The sequence below is a fragment of the Neocloeon triangulifer genome, unplaced genomic scaffold, assembly GCF_031216515.1.
Source record: "Neocloeon triangulifer isolate White Clay Creek 2 clone unplaced genomic scaffold, ASM3121651v1 ptg000014l, whole genome shotgun sequence".
Lineage (NCBI taxonomy): Eukaryota > Metazoa > Arthropoda > Insecta > Ephemeroptera > Baetidae > Neocloeon > Neocloeon triangulifer.
This window is the reverse complement of record NW_026775556.1, coordinates 22737457-22764283: the sequence shown is the minus strand read 5'-3', so window position 1 is coordinate 22764283 and position 26827 is coordinate 22737457. Positions and strand designations below refer to the sequence as shown.

General features: G+C 37.7%; 1 protein-coding gene across 1 annotated transcript in view; it reads left to right on the top strand.

The window, feature by feature from the left end:
- LOC132200664 (B-cell lymphoma/leukemia 11A) overlaps positions 1 to 26827 on the top strand; it is a 55572-nt gene that overhangs the window by 13948 nt on the left and 14797 nt on the right. Inside the window, exon 2 of the mRNA XM_059626306.1 lies at positions 21804 to 22331. Within this exon, the coding sequence (XP_059482289.1) occupies positions 21804 to 22331 (528 nt within the window). The remainder of the gene's footprint in view (positions 1 to 21803; positions 22332 to 26827) is intronic.

Sequence of the window (26827 nt, the reverse complement as noted above, 5' to 3'; positions counted from 1 at the left end):
TGATATAATAAGGCACTTAAAATTGAAAAATATTTAATTTCCTATAAAAATTACTTCGATGAGTTAAAAATTTTAAATTATACTTTTACATACAATAATTATTATACAAAAACATTGAAAATTTTGGTCGATTTGAAAAGAACATGTTATACCTCATGTTTAATATTTGTAAAATTTTACTGTTCAATTTACTACAATTTATTAAGATAAGTAAAAGAGAAAATTATTGTGGTTGTTTTGTATTATGCAGAACCAATCTCAATCCCTTTTATTCCAATCCAATTTTCACCAAAGCTCTTTCGCACGCAAAAATGAGGGAAAGGGGCGAGCTAAGTCCTTTGTCCGCGTTTGTATATTTTCGTCTTGGCTGGTCCTCGGAGTGCTCGGCGTGGCGTACACTCTTATATTCTAATCGATAGAGCCTCCGAGAGAGGAAAGAAATATATATAACATTTGCCGTGGCAAGAAGGGGCATCGGACAGCCGTGTGCGGTAGAAAAGCAGGTCGATGTCTGAGAGCAGAGCGAGATGAGTTATACTCCTTTTTACTTCTTCATCTTTCCATGCGCTCTGCTAGTTTGCATAATGACATCTTTGCGCGCGGCCAAGATGGCCGGTTTCTCTCTCTCGTAATACATTATTATAACTGCTGCTGATGTTTGGCTGAAAGGCAGTCGCTTTTTATTTCTTTCTTTTGACCTTTCTTTTTCGCAGATGTTCCCCCTCGTTTTTATATTGCAACTCTCGGCGGTGCTGAAAGACGAAAATTTGCATTTTTAATCTCGTCGCACGGCCAGAGCCATTAACCTGCTGCAGCGAGAAGAATTATCGAAATCCCATTAAGCGCGCTGGGCCCGCGCGATTTATTTAATTCGCAGGGAAATACGAAAACGCTGCTGCTGGATTTTATCGTGATTGGCTTCGCTCCAAACTGATTTTCTTTTAGCTCACATTGTATGTGCCATCGTCGGCGAAATTAGAAGCATCCCCAATAATTTATCTCTCCTCTGTGCGGCGAACATGTATTTGTCGGATGCTCCTTCGCCGCAGCAAACAACTCTCAGCCAGACTACACAATGCTTTCTGGTGCATTTTGTGTGAAAATAAATAAACTCGGAGTGCACGAGGATAATAATTTAAGAGAGAGGCGTAAAGAACTATAGAGTCTCATCCGTTTGCTGCTGCTACGCTGCGAGAAAACAAAACCCATATCGAAAGAGAGAAGTGGTTTTGCGATGTATTTGTTACACCTCGCTTGAAAGTGATAATGGTATAGTTAAATTATTATAAGTACAATTTTTTTGAGCATTAATGAAATGTTATATTTCTAATCATGTGCGTGTCCATTTAAACAGCCTCTGCGAAATCCATTTTTGGTTTTAGGTTTTTATAGTACAATATTTGAGTTCCTTGAACATTTAATTAAAAGAGAATTGATTTTAAAAATTTGATTTCCTGAATTTAACTGTAAATTGGTTTTAAATTTGAGTTCTTTTTCAAAAAGTTTAATTTCAAAATTAAAAATTTAATATTATTAATATAAAATATTATAAAATTTTGTTAAATATCAAATAATAAATTAATACCTAAATCATATTTTAATGATGAAGTAACTTTTTAATTTAATAATACTGAGTCCAATGAATAATTCTTAATCATAATTGTTTTCAATTTCAACATATTAAAAAAAATGTGCTGCGCACAACTTAAAACTTTTCTGAATTTCTGAATCTAACTCTGAAACAATCCACACCACACTGCAGAGTTGAAAACGTTTTTTCTTATATTCTTATACTAAACCAGAGGTAATCTCTTATTGTTAGGGTACACAACCTTAGCACCTTTTCCCTTTTTCTTTTTGCCTTTTCGCGTCGAACACTCGGCAGTAGTCACGTTTTCACACTTTGCAAGCGACATTACAACCGGCCGGCGCGGACAAACCAGCAGCATTATTGATGGCAAATTCCATTAACCGGCGGCGGCAAAAACAAATCTGCCGTCGCAAAAGCAGCAGCTTTGTGTCCAGGCCCTTTTCGCAAAGGCCAGCAAATCGGCCGATCACGACCTGTGCATCAAACGCGTAATTACGCCGCTGCAAACCATTTTAAATTATATAGCTCATTACACTTTTTATTTAAAGGAGAGCATCAGCGGATGGCACTCTTGCTTTTATAAACAACATGCAGGCCGTATATTTAAAGTGTAAATAAATAAATGTTTTCTTGTTCTTTCTCTCTCGCGCGCTCGTTTTTTTATCAGATTAAAAATAATTGGCCGAATGCAATTGCGCGGAGAGCATGTCGGCTATTAAACGGCGTGAATTACTCTCTCGATCGACCAGAGCTGCTTGTCTCTCTTTTTATTCCTTCTCTCTTGTGTGGAGAGAAAAAAGCTGATGAAAAATCGCTCTCCTTTTGTTTTCGTACCCTTTCCGGCTAAGACAATGCCGCATGACTAAACACCAGCAGGACGGCCAACGGAATTAGACAGGGTGGACCAGAGCGAGATGATTATTCAATTCCTCTCTGTGCTCTTTTTCGCGCCGCAAGAAAGAGAGACTTTTGAGCCCAGGCAGGGCGTCTCCTGCCTTCGTCATCCGGTGACTTCATTCTTCACGGAGCACAGCAGCAGCAAAAATGCCTTCAAATCGCGCTTTGCATTGTCGCTCTCGCACACACGTGCGATTTTTTGGGCCTATTAAAGAAAAGGCAGCTGGGCGTTCTTAACATAGCGAACGGAACATTCGACAAAAAAGAGAAATAGAGAAACAAAACTTTTAGTCTATTATAACACGCTAAGGCCAAAAGTTAATGTGAAAAGTATAAAATGCTTTTTAGGTATAATTCCAATTTGGCAGTTCTTTTTACTTTTTTTATCGAAGTTGAAATTATTCAAGAACAGGTTGATTGAAATTTATATAACCATCGATATTTTTTTGTCAAATGCTCAAATTTATTGCTCAAAATTATGCCAAATTTTAATATTCGCAGCAATTTATTTGGATTTGTTGATCTTCTGTTTATCAAGTTAGCCGACTAATTTTGATTGCATTTTTTCATTAGATGTTTGGAACAATTTCTATACATATAAAAATACATAATATAATAAAGAAATTTGTTCACAAAGCATAACTTTAAATTTTAAAATAATTTAATTTGAATTTTTTGAAATCATATTTATTTTGCTTAAAATAATTAGTCGTTTGAAAAAAAAAATTTATTAAAAAACTTGATCTTCAATTTAATTTTTTATTCATTTACATTATTCTGCTGTAATTCCTTTTCTGACATTAAAAAGCAGAAAAGCAAAGTCTGATTCTCCAGATCTTTTTATACGTTAACATGAAATGTACAAATTTATATCGACGAGGCCGGGGCAGAGCCATGACCAGGTCGAGTGGAACGTATTTGGCTGCTGCGCCTAATGCACAAGTCCGTCTTCTCTCCGCATATATACACACGGAGTATTATTAATGATCGGTGGACAGTGCCACCACACCCTGAATGAAAATAAATATTCATGGTCCGCTTAGAGAAAAAAAGAGGGGTCACACCCGCGCCTCTCTTATTTGGACTCTCCGTCCGCGTGCAGGTATAATTTTTTTTCTCTCTTCCTTTTCTCGCGCATCGGTGTCACGACCTCTGAACTCCTCCGTAAAAAGCGCCAGCAAAACAAACGTGACGAGAGAAGAGCCATCAGCAGTGATTTGGCAAAATAGTTTTCTTTCTCTCGCGGCGGGAGTCAGTCGGGACCGAAAAGCAATATCGTAACGGGAGTTTCTCGGATTTGCATTTTTAGTTCCTATATATTTGCCAGCGTGATGCACGAGACGGAAACGAGTGTGAAAATGGAGGACGAAAATGAATTGATTTGAAAAGGGCATGTGTGCGAGCAGAGAGCGAGATATATATATAAAAAAAAAACACGTTGGTCCATTATCTCGGCGAATAGCATAAAAAATGTGTTTGATAAAACGAGGGGAGCGTGCCCAGTGGTCGGTTGGATTACTGGTTTTGCGTTTTATTCGCGCTGCTTTTATTTCATAAGCCAAATCAAAAGTAATTAAACATTTTATAAAAACAATATATTTTAACATTTTTAGACTCGTTTTATACTTAAATCGAATATTTAATTCTAATTTTTGTTTATTAATTTTAAAAATTAAAGAAGTTTTTCTCTTAATAGTATTTTTTTTTAAATAAATAAAGATTTTTTTTTAAATTTTAAAAATGAAGTTGTCAATAATTATTAATGCTAAAAAAAAAACTGATGTTTAATTAAGCCAAATAAATATATTTAATCACTGATGAAAAGTATTTTATTAAATGTAATAACAATTTTAAAGAAATTATGAGTTGTCATGCTCCTGAATGTGTATTTTTTATGTAAATATTCATCTAAAAATAAATATCGTTTTTATTAATTTGAAATCTGAATTAAATAATATAAAATTTTGAACTCATTAACATTTGCTAATGTTTCACGTTTCTCTGTGGCACGATCCTGAATCATATAAATCGCGCGTGCTATCTCTGCTCTCCGAAAAAAGTGGTCTTTCGTCTTTCCTGCCCTCGACGCTGCTCGCACTTTGGCCATCGGCCGGGGAGCCGGCTGACCTGTTGTGCACGTTTGCTCTCTCCCTGCTTTTTTCGCGTGCATTAATTCAATCTCCACACACGCTTCTTTTCTTTCCTCCTTTCTTTGAGAGCCGCTCGTGCGAGAGCAGGGTCAGCTTCGCGCGTCAGGACTGGTCCTTCTGGTCATAACCGTTGACATACCACGCCCCTAGCCGCTGCAAAAAAAAACTGGCTTGGCACACAAAGGAAGTATAAAATACCCCCTGGACCACTTTTTCGACGTTTCATATACCGTCCGTTCGCGCTTTCAGCTTCCTGTGACCAATCAACGTCCGATTCAGATTCTCATTGGTCACTTCCTTCTGATATAAAAAATTTAGTTTCAAAATTAGGAAATATTAAATTTTATTGTTAGATGGAAAATTCAAAATCTGCAACAACGATAGTTGAATTCTAAAAAGTCCAGAAATTTGTAATAAGATCTCAAAATTAATAAAACAATTAAAAATCAATGTTACTCTCCAATATTTTTTAATCAAATTCTCTAATTTCAATCGTCAGTATGAATTTTAGAGAAAAAACTGTACCATTTTCCCTGTTTTTAAACTATTAGGTCTTACAACTTTTTTTTTTATAAATTTGCAACATCATGAAATTTAATCCAATTATTTATTCTTTTGTTTTAGGTGAGTCTCGATTTTCACGGCTTTTATCTTTGGCATTCTCTTCTTGTGGAGAAGGTAAGAATAGAGGTGCGCCAATTTAAAATTTTCCGCACATAATTGCCTTATGAAGAGGTGGAGTTTTTTTATATTATATCCAGTGTGCTATTAAAAATTAACCTAAGTGTGCATACAAAGGAAAGAAAGAAAAGAGGCTGCTCTTCACTAATATACTTCCTCCTCTCTTCTACGGACGAATGAAAGGGAAAAGCTTTTGTCTTCCAAAGCGCACGAAATTCAAGTATAATTTATTAATTGCGCGCAAAAATGATTTCAAAAAGCCACTTTTCTCACACACAAGATTGTGTGAAACACAAAAGTTTTAAAACGTCAGCATCCTGTTTTATAAACTTTATATAAAAGGAAAAAAAGCCACCGAGCACACAAATGTCCGCGCATGAGAAAAATCCAACCGGCAAAAATAACCACTGGCTCTCTCTGTTTGTAATTTTTTATGAGAAATATTTATAACGCGCAACGAGAGCAGATGCCGCGCGTCTCTTGATAATTGCTCTCATAATATAATATCAGAGGCTCTTTTACGACCTGCGTTGTTGTTTTTTTTTTTTGTCCCGGGAAAGATTGGAAAAGCGCATTAAATGCGTTTTATGTCTTGTCCGGCACTAAAACAAAATAATGAGCGTTTTTTGAAGTCGCTCCGGCAGATGCAAATCGAACCAATAATTTATGCACTCGGCTCAAGACTAAAGACAGCTGGTCAGAAACAATTACAGGGCAATCTCAAGAGAGAGAGAGGCAAGAAATTCTCGAATTGTTTTATTGCTTTAGCGAAATTACGTAATAATTGAGTTGTAACCAGAAGTACTCACTCAGCTGCAATAAAATAAAATATTCCTTATATATGATCGGGCAGAAATGTGATATTTGAATAAAAAAAGTGGCGTGTAATTTTGGTGTGTAATTTATTCAAACGACTTTGAAGGAAAGAATTATAATCTACCTTTCGAATCGAGCCAGAAAAATTAATGTGTATAAAAGTGCCGATTACGATCTAAAGGTCTCGGAATTCTTTCACCGATTCCAGGCCAAATAAAAAATCTGATACGCCTGCTTTTTCTTTTATTCCTGGTTGGAAAATTTGAGACGAGAGTCGTGAGAACTCGCGATTCTCTCTGCCTCTGCAATAATGCATTGCGACCGACTATATGCGCGATATCTTTCTTGTACACACACCAGTGCATGTTTAGAGAAATAATAATTCACGTGAAACACGCCGCCAACATTCACCAGCCCGTCTTCGCCGTTCTCTCTCCTCGTCAGAAATTTATATATATTATACACATAGAGCTAAGTAAGCAGTAAGTGAGTAGTTGCCTCAAAGTGGCTCTCACAAACATGATGCGCGCCAAGAGGATCCCCATTCAGCACTTACTACACAAATGAACCATCGCGGGCTGCATAAATATTTTGTTCTCGCGCTGTAATTGGACCCCCCATAAATCACCGGCGCATATATTGTGTTGAAACACTTCGCTAATTAGCGATTTTTAACCTGGTTCAATAGTTTGGTTTGCAAAAAAAATTATTTAAAATGAAAAGAGAAAGGTTCCTTTTTTGCTACACGCGCATATAAAGAAATATTAATTATTTTTTTTCCATCTAAATCATAAAGCGTAATTATCTCTAATTGTAAGATAATTCATCAACCATGAATAATAATTATACCAACTGAGGGTAAACATATTGCCTTTAACGCATTAACTCCAATAATTTACTTATGACTGACATAGTAGAAAAATAATTAATAAATGATTTTTAGTATAAAAAATTAAAAGAAGTGGCAAATTTTAAAAGTAATTTTATTGAGTTAAAATGACTAAAATAATATTTTAAATAAAAAAAAATTTAAATTATAGCAAAAAATATGATAAGTGCGTGGCAAATTATTTTCTTAGTTTTTTTTTTAATTTAAAAACGTTTGCTTAAATTAAAATGTATGTAACGTTAGGCTGGCTGCTAATCCCGTCCAGCTGGGAGTGCACGAGGTGATATTTACCAATGCTCGAATGATATCGTTCTCCGAATTACCCGTCTAGCCGCGGCATCAACGTTTACGCAAGCCATATGGCGTGTCGACGGGCGACGAGAGATATCCATAAAAGCGGCAGTCGAGTGGTCAGTTATCACACAAACAGAGAGCTGATTGCCTACCTGTTTACACTACGCACCTTTTTATATATCGAGCTGGAAACCGGCTGCCGAATTTGATATAAAAGTTATATTAAATCATTCTCGCCCTTGATTTTATGCTCTTAACGTGTCTGTCTTTAAATGAATGCTATTTTTTATTCTTCAAGGTTGGAAGGGAGCTGAAAATTTTAAATAATTTCTTGCCATGAGGCAAAAAATGGTCAGTGTTTGATCATTTAACAGAGAATTTTAATTGCATGATGAGAGCAAAACTTTACCTGGAAATAATTCATATATTTTATTAGATTTTTTTCGCATTTCATTCCCAATTAAAAGCTTAAAATATGATGAAATTAATAAATGAACCATTTTGATTACGCTGAAAATCAAAATCCAACCTTAATTAATTTAATTAATGCCCATAGAATGTTAGAATGGAATTTTTCTCCAGCGGCTCGATATTAAAATTTTTTGTCGGTCATCACAAGAGTGGTGACCGCATCTTTCTCAAGAGGTGCTGTTTCTTCACTCAAATATATATCGAGAGAGAGATGCATTGTGTGCTTTTCATTGTTGGCCGAGAGTGGTGCTTTCACATGCATGATGAAAACGCGCACATTATTGATGTGTTCTGATCTTATCCTGAGAAAGGTCAAAGCGGCTCACAACCTCTCCGCATGCGGTTATGGACATCGTAAAATTATCTGCGCCAGCGCAAAGTATTATAAAAGTAAATCACCGCGCGTAAAATCACATTGTGCAGCCGCACGACGGAGAATGGGCACAGTTATGTTTTTTATACTTACTTACAGCCACGTCCGAGCCTTTTTTATTCATCATGCGCGCAGCCAGAGCTCCCCTAAATCTGCTGATTTATTCTCCCCATTTGCACCCCATGCAGTGGCCGATATTGATATACATTCGACAGCACAGAGAGAGGGAAGAAAGATCACTTCAGAGAGGGCGACTTTTGCACAAAGAACTAATAAAAAATGCAAGTGTCCACAAAGAATGGAAACATTTTTCCTTAAAAAAATATGCATTAGTTTTTTATAACTTCTTAAAAAATTTGGAATTTTGTATAACAAATCGTGGGAATGAAATTCTGTGAGAAAATCTGTAAACCCACATCTTGGATTTTTTTGTAAATTTAAAAAAAATAGGCAGTTGAATATTTTTTTTCAGTCTTTTGTGAAAAATTTTCATTTGAATTTTCTTCGCATCTTTTTTATTCACTTGACAATTTTTTCCCATTTTTACAATTATCGTGGTTAATAAAACCTCCTCTTGCCGACGGAAGTTCACAATTACGCGTGGCAATCAAGATTGCAGCCGGCCGGACCTTTGCTGCAATTACTGCAGACTTGATTTTTTTTTCCACATTATATTCCAAGAAAGGAAGAACCGAGAGTTTTTCTTCGATTCTCGATCCTTTGGGCGCTCTTTGAAAAATATACTCCGGGCAGGTGCATTCCGCCAAGGCCACTTCGCTGCAACCTAAAATAAATAAAATCCATCACGTTGTAAATAAAATACGACGAGAGAGCAGCACTTTTTCCCTTTTTATAGCGGCGGTGCAATAAAAGCATTAGACATGGGGAATAAAACAGCGCGGCAGATTTATTTTATTAATAAATTTTCATGCTGCAAAAAAATTCAGATCCTCTTTCAAATTATTTTGTGTTGAAATAATTATTCCGTTGATCGATGGCTGTCAAAACGTCAATGGACGCGGCATTATAAAATCAACAATTTATATACAATTTCTGAATATAAATCAAACTCGCGGGGCGAAGACAATTCCTCTCTCGAGCCGCGTGATTTATTGTGTAATTTGCCGCGGACGCCGCGCTACCCATTCGTTATTTTTTTCTCTCGTTTCCTCGGCCGCCGCTGTCTCGTTTGTTTTAATAAATTTTTCCTTGCGGTGCGATAATTTATAACTGGCTGCTGGTGCCGCTGCTGGCTGCAATGAGTACTCCAATACATACACTTGCACACACACGAGAGATAAATTTCATAATTCTGGGTCAGCCTTGGCTCGAGTTGCACAGCAGAGCACTGCAACCTAATTCGTGGCTGGATTCTCGAGTGACAAATCAGCGTGCAGCACAAGTTGTGAAAACTGAATCAGATCGTGCAATGGGCATTGTATTATCATATTAAATTTATAGAAAACAAAAACAAATTAAAGGCACTCTGAAGTAAAGGTTTTTCCTGAATAAAAAAGAACACAAATTTTTCCAACTGCAGATGAAAAAATCGCCATCCGAAAATTCACAATTTGAGATTTTTTTAAACCAAATTTTCTGTTTGTTTGTGAAATATTAAATTCGTCCAAATAAGAAAGGTTCAGATTGAATATTTTGAATTAATTTGTTGTGAAAAGTAAACAACCCTTTTATAGTAATGTGAATTTTTAATCAAAATAATAATTTCAGTCTCAAATTATTTTCTTTTTTAATCAACCATTCAAAATTGTAAACTGGAGTGGTCCTGCCCCTTTTAAAGCATAGCCATATTCTTAAGCAGAGAATTTCTATTTAAATATTTATTTGTGGTTTAAGATCTCGTTAGTTTCGAGAGTAAACATATTCATTTTGGGGTGGACAGCGCTATACTCTCTTTCTAGACGAGTCTATTTTCACTGAACAGCGGATTCCTTTCGAGTGCGGGAACAGACACAAAGAATTAATGTCACTCGGCGTGGAGAGGCAAAGGGTCCATTCCAAAAAGCCATCCATATACCACTGAGAAATTCTATTTTTGTTTTCTGGATAAGTTCCAGAGCGGGTGGAATATATAAAGGGAAGGGTCGGTCGTTTTGGTCGGTCTGCCGGGGCAAATAAAAACACGAGAAACGACACATTTATTTTATTTATTTCAGCGCTCATCTCGTGAAATATTCAGATCTCCACATAATTCCCCGCTTTCCAACCAAAATTGAATTTGTCACAGGTTTAAAAAAAAAATAGTAACTATACAATCGGTTTCGCTGGCCTGTCGAGCGTGTTGCCTACCTTTTGATAAGCCGTTACGAATTAATTTACAAGCGCAATTCTGCTGGAAGATAAGGCGTCCGAAAAGTGTGAGATTTCCTGCTTCTTTGTTTCTCAGCGTCTCTCTTGATATCTTAATCAGTTCTCACGACGAGCTAGGATGTCCCTAGCTTTTGACTGGAGCAATGTCCTTTCCATTCTAAACTTTTGCGCAAAAACAAGCAAACAAAAAAATTTACTCAATTTCTTTCTTAATTCTTGTTTGAGACTTTCGGTGTAAAAGCAACAGTCTAAAAACATTGTACACAGGCTGGCGCGCGTGCCACTCTATTAAAGTCTCTCCTTTTGTGTTGTCTTTTTCTCTCTCGCGAGATGTATTAAAAATAATAACCCCTTCACATGCCGCGCGCTCTTCTTGTGTAAACGCGACGTGCTCTCTGATGCGACGATTTAATTTTTCCTGCCCCTCGCTGCACATTTTTTTCCCGAGCGCGCACAATGATAATCTAAAGTCATGCTCCGTCGCGAGAGCGTCATGTCCCTTGCAGAAATTTGTGTGGGAAAATCACGAAAACAACACACTTTTCGTATGCGCGAGAGAGTGACCAGAAGCAGCAGACGTGAAAAATCATGTTTTCCCCCGAAATTCCGTGCGATACTGCACCGTTCTGCTTGCGTTGACCGATAGCATCCGAGCTCTTCAAAAGATGGCTTATCATCGTGAGAATGTGGAAAAAAACACAACGTAATTGTTTTAGAAGAAAAGATAAAATATAATTTTATTCATTTTTTACAACAATTTTTGCCTATTTTTGTTTCTAGAATTCGCCTGCACCTTTAAATATCAAAGTTCTGTTATCAAAATTATTCAAACAAATTGGGTTTCAAATTTTAAAAGATGTGCTTGAAAAATATAACAATATTTCATAAATGAATAAAAAAAATTATTTTTTCATATAGTTTCAAAATTCGACCTTCCTTTTTCATTAATATCATTCGTGAGTTTAAGATCTGTAGCTCCCATTAATTTTTTCGCGTCCGCGATTCGTCTCCGTGCGCCCAAAACACACATGCTTCTTGTCTCATGATTCTCCTTGTTCTCCTTGAGATCACCGCGTAACGAGGCGTCCTGCTTTTATCATCACAATATGACCGACCGTGTCATTACCTGAGGTGACATGCGTGCTCTATGTGTGTCCTGCCTGCGTCTTAATAATGTCCCGCAGGAATTATACTCGTGTGAGCGTAACGCTGAAAAATAAAAATAAATTCTTTAAGACCCTCTGCGCGTTTGATAAAAAAAGAAGAGCGGCGCTGATGATGATGCTTGGTATCCGCCCATTAGGAAAGTAGAGGTTTTGAGTACAGATTTGTTAATAATAATTTCATTATTAATTTTTAATGCCGCGTGGGTAAAAGCATTTATAATCTACTTAATTAGAAACAGCTAGGTGTAACTTACATACAAATTTTTTAATTATTATATAATAATTTCTCAATTTCGTAATTTAAAAAAAAATTCCATCAATTTAATTTGTAAAATCTGTATTTACAATATATTAAAACTTTTTATTATACTTTGATTTTTAAATTTTTAAAACCTTTTTATTGTTTAAAAAAAATATTTTATAAAAAAAACTGAAGTTTAAACACATAATGTTAAATTTTTGTTACATGCAATCCTTATTAACAAGTTAAAGGCAATTTTATTTGAAACGTTTTATGGCTGTGGCATCAGAGGATATGTTATATTATTTAGGAAATCAAATTTAGTAATAATTCACAAAAATTAAAAAATTGCATTAAGGAGGATTTTGCAATTATATATATTTTATTTTAAATTTCCTGTCAAAGATTTTTATTTTATTTAATAGGAAATAAATAATTTAAGTGGCAGAGCAAGATATATTTTCTTCAGAATCATTTTACGGTTTAAAGTTTTCAACCAAATGTCTTATTTTTTGTGGTCGCATAACAATTTTGAGCATTTTTTAAACACTTTCGTGGTCACGCGTGCATTAGAACAATTAGTCTCGGTGCTCACCAAAGTGGCTGCAATCAGCGCTCTCCATCTGAAAACACACGCGACCCCTGATCACTCACCCTGAAATATTCGCCATTCGCGACGCGCATGCAAGCAGCGTGTCGCGCGGCAGTGATTTATTTGTTTTTGGATGTCGTGCGTCCACCCACCGTGACAAAATTATATTTGGTTTTCGCGTGCTAATTGCCGCCGGAAAGATTAAGAGGAGCAACAGGGTTAATCCAATTAAAAGAAAGAGACCGAAAAACTCAAAAAGGTCTATAAAAATTCGCAGTTATTTTTAATTATTGCGTGTTTTTGGAAGAACAATGGGAGAGTTGATGAGATTTTCTCATCCTCGGCGAGAGATTTTGTCACCGTAACTTGTGTGTGTGTCGTTTCGGCAGCGACCTGAAGTGACCCTTCTCAGGTGCACAATTTTCTCTCGAATTTCTCCTAAAAACAAACAAAGTCTCTCGAGAGACACAATTTTTTATTCCCGAGCAGGTGATAAAAAATGTTGTTGAGAAAGAACTAAAGTTCGTGATGACCCTTTAAGCCCTGCGCGTTAATTATGCGAATTAAGTTCTATAAAACCGCTGCCGTGCGTATAATTTCCAGGAAGATTTATTTAAAAGTTTACGACCGGGATATAATAAATCTTATCGCCGGTCCGAATCTGGGGGCTGAAAATATAATTTTAAGGGAAGACCCACCACCGACGGAATGAAATATGAACTGATAAAAGTTGTTTTCCAAATTGTTATGCTTGGCTGGAAAACGTCAGTTTGCTCATTTATTGTGAGCTCGGCCTTTCCTGTTTTGCACTTCTTCCTGAAAAAAAAAATAACAGGTCGTCTTTGTATAAAAGGATCAAACGGTATGCCTGGGAAAATCTGGGCATCAAAAGGATAACGATCACGGATATATGCGGGGGCAGTGCGCCAATTCCTGTTATTTGTATAAATGAACCCTTTCGATTTCGTTCGGCTACCTGCGTGACCCCGACTCAAAAGTGTGAGAAAACTTCCTCCTTCAATGGAATCTTTTTATTTCTGGAAGAAAAATACTAAAATCTGAGCCGCGGCTATTCGGCGCTGCGCATCTGCCTGCGACAGGGGAGGAATCCGCCCCGTGTGAATGGACCTTTTCAATACCTGAATGCACTGACCGACTGACAAACATGACCTGTCTCTCTCTCTCACTCTCGGTCGGGGCTCTTTTTCAGCCTGTTTGCTGCAATAATAATAACACCAGCCAGCGAGGTATGGATTTCGCTGCAACTTTTACTCTCGAAACTGTCAATCAATTTTCCACACCTATACCAAAGTAAAAAAAATAACTCGACTGACGGTCATTACACTCGATTGACCACAAAAGCTGTTTTGAACCCAGTGAGAATTTTTTCAGGAATTTAATATTTTGTTGAATTGACAACGGCTGAAAAAATATTGAACTTTTTAGACAGGAGCAATGCAAGAAAACAATCTTTTTAACAAGCTTATTTCATGGAATTAAATTAAAATTTAGGTTTGTTTTTGAATAATTTTAGGTTCTATTTTTCAAAAATATAAAATTCCCTGAAGAATTTTTGTCCTTCTGGGTGTTCGAAAAGCATGAAATCAATTTGCCTTGGAAGACGAAATTTTAAAAGAAAAAACGGTCGAGCACAATAAAAAAACCAGCATTTCATAACTGGAGAAATATGGTCATTTTTCATTGGAATCCAAATGCAATTTATCATTGGAAGTGTTGTCCGCCGCCTCTCTGGGATAACTTTTATCTCGGGCACGTTTAGAAAAGGGGGACGATTTATATAAAAGCCAGAGTAGGGATGATGAGGAGAAAAAGGTATACCCTGAGAAAAAAATCACTGGTCGCGTAGGTAGCACTGACCTGCAGCTCTTTTGACGTCTGCTGTGATGGGACCCTATTATGTACCTGCAGAAAACATCCCCCTCCAAATAAGTTGCTGGACCAAAATCTCCTATTTTTTTTCTCACACAAAACACGCGGGGATGCGGAGGGAAGAAAATTTTATCCCCTCATTTGTCTACCTGATGTCCACACGCTCGTTTCGTCTCTCCGGAATGATGTGACGAAATTTCCTTGAGAATGCAGAATTCCTGTAAGTCCGACCAAAATTTTTAATTATAAATTATAATTGGCAGGTGACGAATTACGCACATAATGCGCGCAGGTGTTTTTTGTATAATTACTCGATAAAATCACCGGAATTTTATATTTTCTCTCCAAAATTCGCTTGGGCAAACCAAATTCAAACAGTTATTGCGTGCAATGTGTTTAAGCTTGATATAATTAGTCTCTCATTAAGTACAAAAACGGACAGCATCTGCCGGACGATAATTGCCACCAACAATTTCGCAAGTGGCGGCATTGATTGCGAGCGCCTCTTTATAATTTCTTTCTAGTGAAGAATCTCGGTGAGCTTCCTGCCGGCCAATAAATTAGCGAAATTGCCCATTACCAAAGCAGCAGGTATGGAAAACGCGTGACGAGGCCAGTTTAATAATAAATTGTCTGTGAGAAAATTGGCCACTTGATTAATTATTGCAAATTCATGCCGCTGAGAGTTGCGCAGAGGTAGGAATTTATTTGCCCTGGGCTGAACGGAGCTCTTAAAAATGACGACAAAGAGTTTACAAGACTGATGGAAAAGGTATGTCTCTTTAATTTAGGCAAAAGTTATTATTTAAAAATTAATGAATTGAGCTAGGATCTCAAAGATTATTTAAGTGAGTGATTTTTTGTTTTATTTTCCTAGAAAATAAAATAAAATTTTAATTTTTTTCTCAAATTTTTTAGCTGCAGGATATAATTCGAAAGAAGAGCATGATGAGAAATTAAAATTTAATTGAACCGAAAAGATAAATATTTGTAGTGATATATTATTGGCATCATTAATCCTCCTAAAGGGCCATTGAATAACTGAATGAAGTTGAGAAGCAAATTAAAAAAATAATAATACTAATCAAAGATTTTTCACAATTCAGAAATTTCTTCATGCATTTTTTTTCAACAAAACAAATTGAAGCAATTACATTATTAGTTATTTATTTCTGTCCGTCTATTCTTTTGATTGACATCATCAAATATATAAAAGGGCGAGGGCAGCCACACTACATTTCTTATTTCTCTCTTCCTTCTCTCTCTGCGGCCTTTATTCTTTTTTGCCGGGCGCCTCATCACAAATCCCTGTGGGCTTTGCGTGGACCTCTGCCGCGTTGTGTAAAACAAGGAAAGGTCACCACCTCACTCTTGTCGCTCTGCGTGAAAAAAAACGTGCTCCTGGCTGCACTCTGTACTATTCCAATAAGCCTGATTCTATTAGTGACGGATGTCTTTCTGCCCCCTGCGCGCTCTTCAAAACAAAAGTTTGACGGCGGCGGTGGCTAGCTTGGCTATATGTGCCAATCTTTCTCGCACTCACGGCTAATCTAATCACCAGGGCAGAGTGAGAGAGACACGCCCGGGGGCATCCGTGCGAGCCGGCTCGACTGCTGCCAGCAGACCATCATCCCTCTCTTATCAATTGATATAAAAATTAGCGCAGCTGTGGCGCAATATTTGTCACCTCCCGTGAGGATTGGCTTTATGGTAGACAAATAACGTGACGTTTGGTTATAATATTGGACAGAAAAAAATTGTACATACTTTTCTCTATGCGGTTATGAATAAAATTAATAAATTTACAACACAAGCAATCTGTAAAATTTAATAATTAAAATATTTATATTTAAATTTATATTTGAAAAATATAATATGAAATTTTATTATAATTTAAATTTTTGCATAGTTCGCAAATAAAATTTTAAAAGTGTTTTTTTTTATATTTACGTGTTTAAAATAATAAAATAATTATTTAAAAATTCATCAAGTTATTTAAATAATTTAAATGTAGAAAATATTGATAAATTTAATATATTAAAAAATTTATAATAAATCTAATGTTGACATCTTGGAAGTATTTTATTTTGATTGAAATATTCATCGGCTTGCTTCATCTTCTTGGTTTGATTTGAAATGAATTAAATTAAGATATTTTAAATATGTATAATATAAATATCAGCTGAGATATTAATTTCATTAACAATTTTAGGGTCAAACTCTAGCTGCTCAGTCTGCAACGGGGGGTGGCTCAAAGCTCGCGGCCATTAATACCCGCGTTCATTTGATATTTTTAATAAACTTTAAAAGGTGCATCGCTCAAGGCCATTTTTTACATTAGGCGTAATGAGCAGCACGAGCTGAGCACACACCTCTCTAGCTCTCGTCATCGAAGCTGCACAAAAAGCGGCTTAATCCCGTGTCCGTTATAAACGCTAGTGAGTCAGATCAGTAATGAAAGGGGTGCCTTATTAAAAAAGTGCGGTACTGACCCTCCCCCGTGCCGGCGGTGTTGATTTTTAGTTGAAATTTCTTTGTCACGGGGGTGACTCATGTGGTATAAGTTTTTTGCGTCTGGCCCGACGCGCGCTTCTTTTGCTCTGCAACCCTTTTCGTCAATTAATCGATTGTCTATTCCAGATAGGGGTTGATGGATGTATTTAAAAAAAAAGAACACTCCCCTTTATAAATAAGTTTTTTCTTCGGGGAAAGGGAAACACCTTTGCTTGGCGTGATTATATAAGGAAGCATTTACGCGCGTGCCGCCGATTATTAATGGCGGGATTAATTGTCGGACGATTTATTTTAATTCTGGCACGCCGTCCGAAAAGAAAGGAAAATCATGCATCAGCACCTCTTATATAAAGAGAGGGACTTTGGCTTTTTTCTTTCTTCTCTTCTTTTAATCATCGGAAAGTTTCCCCAAGCGCTCTGCTGCAGTGGCGAGTAGCACAAAAGCAGGCGCCGAAAAAGGAAAAGTGCGACGTTTGAATTTTTATTAATCAATATTGCACGCCTTGTTTCCTTTTCCATTCGTCCGCGAGCACAAACAACTTTTGCAGTCAAAGCGGCCGAGATCGAGAAAGAGAGACGCCGAGGGTTGGCTTTTTTTTCTTCATTCAAAAGAAAAATGATATTTTTGTATACACGTCGTCTCGTTTTCTCATTTTTTACACGCGCCACCATCGTTACATTGAATATATATATATACATTCGCATAGAAAAGTATAAAAATTTGCCACGTCTCGGATTCGGTGGTCATGTCACTTTAACGATTGTGTGGCAGATGCATTAGATTGCCGGGCGATATAAAAAAAAGCTGCCGCGCGCGATACTCCGAACGCCCATAATATTATTTATTCCCTCGGCCGAAATTTGTTACACATAACACATTTTAAGCCTCATTGAGCTTCGGCAGCTTCGGTGCGGCCAGCCAGAAAAGAAGAAAGAGAGAGAAAAGGGGTTGGTCCGATTGCTGCGCAGCTTCCCGATGGAAAAATACACACTCCATATATTCGTGCACAAAGAGAGCCAAACACATCAGACGCACATACATTTTTCTTTTGTGTATCCGCGCGGCGGCGGTTTTGCTCTTTTTGTCCGGCAAACAACCCTTGCAAACAAAATATCACATCGAATGCTAAAAAGGGTCACTGACTGCCGCCAGCAGCCGAATCCCCACAAAATCCGTGCCAACGCCTCCACAACCGACGCAAATTTGGCAAATTAATCTAATTTCGTATATATACACATCGCTCTGCTTTTGACAAAGAGATTGAAAAGTATACTATATATTTTTCCAATTATCGAAATGGAAAAGCGACGGAAATAAATGTGGATGGCAAATCTCTCTGGCTTTTATATATTAATATATACGCATGTTTTTTGATTGCACGTCGGCAGTTTATCTCCGCGCGCGGCCATAAGCAGGATATTTATGTGTAAATTGGCCTCGTATTTATTTCTTTCCGCTGATATCTATATATCGGCGCGGAGATTGCCTCCCATGTCATTATGCAACTTTCTCTCTGCCTCCGCAATATTGTCCATCTCTGCAATTTTATATACACCCTTATACATCAGCACAAACCGAAAAGTTATCTCTCTTTCTCTTTTTCGCCCTCTCTTTCTGATGTTGCGCCCTCAAGCAATCGAACAGGAGTCTTTCTTCATTTCTCCCCATTTCTCGCTCTCTCTCGTCATATTGCGCAGTGGCTGCTGCTGCTGCTTGATTGATTAATTAATTTATTGACCAGCGGCGCGCATTTATTCAAGTTAAACGCGAGTCCGCGCGCCTCACTGCCTTCTCGAGAGTTTCATTTTTTTCTGCGCAACGCCACGGGGCGTCTCTCCTGTTCGACTTTGAAGGACCATGGGAAAGGGTTGAACATTGGTAAAATTTGTATAGTTTGCAGATGATTCACGAGAGGGTGGATGGGGGTGCGAGACTAGTTCACCCCGCGGTGTCCGCACATGTGCGAAAAAACGCCGGCTGCATATTATTATGTGATCGCCAGTGGAGATTTTTCTCTATTTATAAAGAGGCATCAATTGATATGCAAATTGAGGGCTCTTAATTAAGAGTTGAGAGCTGCGTGTAACTAGGGGTCATTATTAAACCCTTATGTTCACAGGGCTTACTATGCGATAAAACGGCGGGTTTTTTTCTTGAAAATTTGAAAATAATAATTCTTTTAGGGAATTTCGTATATTTCTTTTCCTCTCTTTCACTATTAAATATGTGAAATCATATCGCTCACACGTGAACGCACCGAGGATTTTAAAACGGCTTTTGACCCTCAACCACACCATGCATCAATTTATGTTTTGCACAGGGGGTGAGTTTTCTTTCTTCTTTTTTGAGCCGCTCTTTTGTGCGCTCTCTCGATAATGACTGCGCTGAAAAGTGCACTCGGCCGGACACACTGTGAAAAAAATTAGACGAGACTTCAATCACGGCGGCCGGGGTGATAAATAATCAGACACTCTCACTCCCACGTTATATGGGCAGACCATCTGACGTCCGTAGAGAGCAGCAAATATACACATTCGATATTTGGGCCAGCAGCGTCACACGCCAGAGAGAAGGGGTTTGATGTATGCAAATTCGATCGGCCCGGTCAGATGTGCCGCACGCCCTCCCGTGGCTCTTTTGTGTGTGCTTTTAGTCTGCACGGACGAGAGTATATAAAAGCAAGGATGCTTAATCTTTTCTATCGATATTCTATATTAAAATAGCCAATAATAATTTGAAAAGCTGCTCAAAGTTTCAAATATGAAAATATATAAGGATGAGATAAATTAGTTTTGTTTAAAAATTTTATTCCACAATTTAAGTTTTTATATAAAATTAAATTTAAAAATATATTTTATTAAATTTTGAGATTTTCAACAAATTTATTACAACATTAGGTATAATAATTTGAAATGCAATTTTACTTTACTCTTTGATGTAAAATCTTTTAACAAAGAAAAAATGATTGGTTAAGTTTTAGAATGAAAGAATGTTGCAACTTTGAGGCCACCGGAGTTTCGTGTCTTTCTGCTCTCGGAATATATAAAAAATTTGTCGGTCCAATAATTGGCAACAGACGGCTGCAATGGCGGTCTGTATATATCGCACCTTTCCCTCTCCACGAAATCAAAGCTGCTGCTCCAGCTCGGCAACGTTTCCGACAAAACCGTTTCGATCACCTATTGCCATTGTTCACAGCAGCAGCCCCTTTCCGAACAATGCTACATTCGCCCCTAATTTCGCATCCCTTATTGTCCACCCTCTGCCTCTGACCACCCCTTCTCCTTATTATTATTCCGGGGTGCGTTCACAGCATTTTGTCCAAAAAATATGCTGTCGAGATTTGTATTAAAAAATCCGCGCGCCGACGGGCAAAAAGAAGCAGAAAGTGAAACTGGTTTTTAATAGTTATTTCTGCTGGCAGCGGCGTCCGGTGGCTCGGATAATAATAATTATTGTGCGGCCGGCTGCTTTAATACAATTTTGTCATTCAATAACGAGAGCGCCGGCCGGTCGGTCATGGCTTGAGAAAAAAGCGCCCGAGTCGCGATTCCGCTCACGTAGCATCCCGAGATATATTCCGAGAGCGTGTGCAATATAAGAGAGAAAAGTCACTGCTGCGCCGAGAGCAACTAATAAAAAAAGAAAGGTCCGTCCTTGCTTGATGGTGGCTTGTTGGCTTCTTGTCCGACCGAGATGTTATAGATTACTGCAGTAAAAGAAGCGGTAGACCACACCTGCTTATGGCCACCGCGGCGCGCGCGATCAATATTTACAAAAGCAGCGCCGAGACCGCATGCACCAGAAAAGAGAGACCTTTTTCTTTCTTTCTTTCTTTCTTTCTCTCTTTCATTATATTATACAAGTCGTGAGACGGCGGCCGGGCACCTCCTTTCCACTCACCTCGACTTTTTTCGTTCGAATCGCGTCCGAGCAGGGTGTGGCCACTCGGATCAATCTGGGCAGAAATTAATCGCGGGGTGCTGCCCCGGGTCCAGCGGCAGCTGCGCACAGCCGCGTGCGGAAAAATGGGGTTGGCCCTCATTGGCCGGCCACTGGTCACTCTCACTTCTTGGCTAATATCGATCACCTATGTCGAGGTCCGGCCGCCCACGCGCATTGATTCTCAATGGCAAACACAAGGGGTGACTCGAGCGACTGAAATGTTTGAAAAAACGAATTAAAACGATAAAAAAATCAATCCCAAAATAGTATTGGAAAAAAAACAACAGCAATACGGATCTGATAACAAATAGTTGATTTTTTAAAATATTTGGCAACTATACTCATTAATTTGCGTTTGAAAATCAAAACTATATTTTTTAACTTTTTAAGTATTTGATAAAGACATTTTATCTTTAAATCAATTTATAAACACTTATATACATTATTTATATAAAATTTAAAATTTATTTCATTTTAGCACTATTTTATTATAATTTATTCAGAACTCGCCTTTTAGTAAGCTCTATTAACTTTTTAAACTTTTACTGATTTTATTAATATTTGCTTAGGCATAAGGGTATCATGTGTTTTTCATATTTCTTTTAAATAAAATATATCTCTATAGTTCATGGGTGGTGTGAAAAGTTGAAAGGTTAAGATCGACGAAATTATCACAATTTACTAATGACATTTATCATGTGATAAGTGATAATAGATTATCCATTTTTTTATTTATACAAATTTTCAAAATAAAACATTCTCCTAAAGAAAAACTTTTAATTAATATTCATGTTTAGCAATTTATTTTTCACAAAATTTTAAACAGACCTCTTTGTCCTTCATGTTCTGCAGCAGTTCTGCTGAACAATTTAGCCCCATTTTTGTGTAATGTTTTATTTGATTGTTTAAATCAACAATTTTAAATGAATTTCGTATCTAAAGAGAATTTCATCTCTGTCCACAGCTGACGCGGAAGTGGTCCAGGACATCCTGACGTGCGGCGCGTGCCAAAAGCCGTTCGCGCTGGCCGACATCTGCAAATTCATCCAGCACAAGAACCTCTCCTGCAACAAGGAGAACTACTCGTGCGGCTTCACCGGCGCCGAGCAGGACGTCAACGAAGACAGCGACGACGGCGCCCAGCCCATGAACGTCAACTCGCGCCGGCCGAGCATCTCGGCGCCCATTTCGGGCAAAAAGGGCCCCCAGACGGCCACCGCGCCCTCCTCCCTCCTGGACGCGTCCTCGAGGCTTGAGGAGCGACTCGGGGTGACGGCGCCACCACCGTCGCCGCAACACCCCGGCGCCTCGTCCTCGCACGACGCCCTCCTCGCCGCCTCCAGCCCCGGCAGCCGGCCGTCCTCCAGGGCGCAACAACTGTCCGCCTCCGGCGAGTTCAAACCGCACATCAAACAGGAGTCGGACGCCGAACGATCCAGAGCGTCCAGGTCACCAGATGTGGCCGACGCTTGCTCCAACACCGTCGTATCAGGTAAGGAAATCTTGAATTAATATTGGGGGATTTTTAAAATTTATTTCTTTTCTAATTTTTATAAAGTTTATTTAACTTTTTCGTAAAAAAAGAATCTTTTTATTTGACTCAAATATGTTAATTTTTCCTCGGCACATCTAAATTTTCATTTTGATTTCTTGTCAATCAATTACAATTTAAATTATGATCATTTTTTTTAAAAAAGAATCATAGAAGCTCTTCCATCTTTATATTAATTAATTCTTACTAAATTTTTTACTTTTTAATTTTCTTAAAATTTAATTTGCGTTCAAAATTTTTATAAAATCGATAAAGAAACGTTTTAAAGACGGAACCTCATTAAGACCAATGAACAATTTTGTCAGACAGCTGCGGTAATAAAAAGAGTTAAAAAGTGCGACCGCCGTCGTTAGTTAAGTCCATATTTAACAACTTTAATGTTTTTTATTTTAATTTTAATACTGACCAGCTGAACCAATTTCGTACCCTGTAATTTAAAATCAAACTCTAAATGGCGATAAATATAAAATTTGCCATAAATCATAATCTAAATTGGCACACTCGTCTGATGTAGGTAGAGGCGACGATTAAGTATTTATAAAATTTGCCTCGTTCTATCGACACTTGAGGGGAAAAGCAGGTGCGTCTCCCAATACACTTCAAAACATACCTGGGTCAATACCCAATTATGGAAGAGTCGATTGGCTTGTAAATTTACTTTTAAATTATGTAAAAAATGTATTACGGGAAAATATATAAAAATAAAGCCCGATGATTTAACCCCCAGGTGCAAAAATTCGTAAATATTTAACTTTTTTTCAATTTTTTTCAATAAAATTAAAAAATACTTGCATTGGTCAAATATAAAAAAAAAAATTAATGAACTTAATTAGCTGCCAATTTGAGATTGAATTCGATCTTTGATTTAAATTTTGTTTAAATATTTAAAAGAATATTAATATTAATTTTACATATGCATGCAAGTTTTCAGTTTATTCAGATTTAACCTTCGGAGAAAATTTCCCTGGTTTCGCAGCAAATATTCAATCGCCGGCGGGACTTTGGCTCTCGAATGCACACCGGCTCATTGCCGATGCATCTCAGGTCGCGTCTGCATGGCGCTTACTTCGTTTCGCGTTTTTTCGTTTTTTCACTGCAATTCGCTAGTTGCACCGGTTTCGTCACGTTTGCAGCGCGCGGATTCGGTTTCAATTATCCCCAGATGGACACGAAAAGCGGCACATGCGACAAACAAGGCAATCATTAGCGCCGCGCCGGCGAGCGAAAATCAGCGCAGAAAATGAGTTTTAAAAAAAACGAGGTCTCGGAGCTTATTTGAAAAGAGTCACGCTGGGCAGCAATTGAAAAATCATCCCCGCGCTTTGAGCTCTTCGAATTCACACAACACAATTAACACAATTAGTGGCGGCGTCGCCTTGTGGCGGAGAAATAAAAAAAACCCGCGCGGGCTGCTTTTCCCTCATTCAACCAAAAGCTGCAGCGTCGTTCCTTTCCAGCTCTGTGTGAAACCTTTAATGAGAGCCAGCCAGCCAGTCCTTCAGCTGGATCATATTATACATGCACACAACCGTCCATACATATACCCCCTGGTAACTTCTCTCTCTCTTTATTTGGTCATGAAAGGGATGAAAAGGCGAGAAGCGCCAAGTGGTTAAGAGGGTTGCATACACTCTCTCACATTCACTGGTCCACTCGGCCCTTGAAAGTCATGCAGCCGCATTATATTCCTCTATGAAGACCGGCTCGTGAAAAATCCTCTTTTGCATCCCTCCGAGCGGAACTTTTCCACCCATTATGTGACCGCATAATGGAAAAATAAAAAAGGGCCGTAGAAAGTGAGTGAGATCGCCACAAGATATGAATGTGCGGTGTGAAAAGTCAAATTTTCACTGACACCAGCAAAAAGATTACTGACACATAAAATTTAAAACAGCAACAACTGCTTACAAAGATCTTTATAAAAGTAACTTTTTGTAATTCAAAGTAAAATTCTGTAATTAATATAAAATTATAGGTTTTAATTTATTTTATTAAATGTAATTACAATTAAAAACTTTTTTTTATAATTTTTTTATTTTCATCCGTTTAAATTGAATAACACTTAAATATAATGAAAATATATGTTTAATTGTGTAATCAAGATAATATAAATAATGGTAGTATCATCAGTGGTGAATGCGCAGTGATTGACAACTTTATGGATTGTAGGTCTAAATTCGTTCCATTGCAATTAATATTAGCTAATTCAAATAATTATTCTGAAATGTTTAATTTTACCTGTTCATTCAACTTGCTATGTGAAGTTCAAAGCAATCATCTATTTATCCTGTAAAAATATGAAGTAAATCAAGCAAGTACATTCGTACGAGAGCAATCGATTTCGACGCCTGCCATCAAAATCATTAAGTGATGCTGGAGCCGCGCACTCGCTTTCAATGAAACTCGAACGCGCGCCTCGCGAGCGCGTCCACCTTCCGAATATGGTAGCGAAAAATATTCAATGAGCCTGATGTGCGCGGTGATGTATTTCAACAAAAGCGCAGGCACGTGAATTAAGGCGGACGTGAGACGCACATTAAAAAAGCAGCCGGCACACGCTTATTGTAGAAACAACTGTGGAAGAGTTAAAAGCGGGACGAAATGATTTTTAGTAGCGCCACCGCCGTATTAAGAAAGTCGCGCCACGGCAAATTTGGTCAATTAGGATGTTTGAGAAATCACGCGAGACGCCGCCGCTCAAAACAATGAATGATTCATCGATTCAAATGAGAAGCGAGACGACTCTGCAGGATTAAGAAAGAAGTTGGTTGACTGCGCTGGCTTTTTATTCTCTTGCGACGAGGAGTAATTGGAGACGCCGGTCGTGCTTCGGAAAGGGGCTCGCGGATCAATTTGAATATTCGCCTCGCCCCGAGACGCGAGAGATGGACGGGCCAATCTCGAGTCGTAAATATTTGCTCTTGGTCTAAAAGTGCCTCCACAGTGATCGGCCCCCGTTAATTTGCATTTTAATTTCTTAATCCTGCGGTAAATATTTGTAATGCAGTTTCCCTTTTCTTAAAAGGGGGAAAAATCCATACAAATAAATTTTTTGCATATTTTTTGAAAAGTAACAACATTTTTCTATAAAACTCGTGTAAAATTTAAAAAACTTCAACGTTTTATTGTGGAATTAATTCTATATTAGCAAATCAAGGAGTTTCTTTAACCAAAGTTTGATCCAAAATAATTTACTAAAATTATGGGTGCAGCTTATTTTAATTAATTCCAAATAATTCAAATTTAATTGTTTGTTTTATAGGCCACTTGCAAAAATTCTCTTCCAACACTATCGCCGAGTTTTATAGTTCATTATTACGCCTCATGGTTATTTTTTTTCTCCTTTAATGAAGATCTTATCACCTTCAAGTGTAATCAACGGCCTGTTTTAACAGGATCGATGAGCACCCAGTCTTCTTCTTCAAGAACACGCTGATATTACGCGCCAGTGTCAATTAACATAATTATAATCATGTTTGAAGACTTTTTGCTCCATCTCGGCAGGTGATATTTATTTGGTAATTAAATTGCTGGCTCTCCCGCTTTATTTTTTACGATATATTTGAATAACAAGATTATTATAACAGAGCAAGAGCAGCTTCCAACTCATGCCGCTCTCTATTAATTAGCGATTAAACGCACGCGGCGGCACCTGCGAATTTCGCGCGCGGCCCATTCACGCACACGAGGCCGAATCGAAATGTTATATCCTTCGAAACGCAGGTGCAATTTTTCTAGCCGCCCTATAAATTCTCTAGTCGCACCTATGCCGGATTTTGCGAACTGATTAAAACTGCAAAAGAATTTGGCCGGGCAAATTTATTATATCATTAGCCACGGCACCTTTTCACCAATAAACACCGAAATTTTATTTGATTCAAATACAATTATTTGATAAAAAAAAGAAAATGTTTCTTTGACAGCTGGAAATTTGTTGCTAATTTGCCAAAAACTTAATTAACTCTAAAACTAATTAATTTTTATTTTCACCCTAAAATAAAATCTGATAACACTTTAATCATTTCAAACAAAACGGTTTTTGTTTATATATTCATTTGCCATCTGCCCGCCTACCTAATTCGAATTAAGGCGGACGCACCTTCACTTATTCGAGACTCTCTCGTCCGGCGTCGTCGCCCGCTTGTCATTATTATTATTATTGTGATTCAATCAGGATTAATAATGAATCTCATTTGTAATGCCAGGCCTCAGCTGCGAAGGAAAACACAATATTCCATTTGTAATGTGATGAGATTATCATTTAATCATTCACACACTCGGCGCGGCTACTACACTCTCTGCCGCAACAATAATTTAAATTGGACGCCCGGTTGAAATAAAAAAAAGAAGAAGCAGAAACTGCTTAGCCGGTGCTGCAATCAGTTGGTGAAAATGAACAAGAAAGAAGCGGCCAGTAATTGCATCGCAAGATGAGA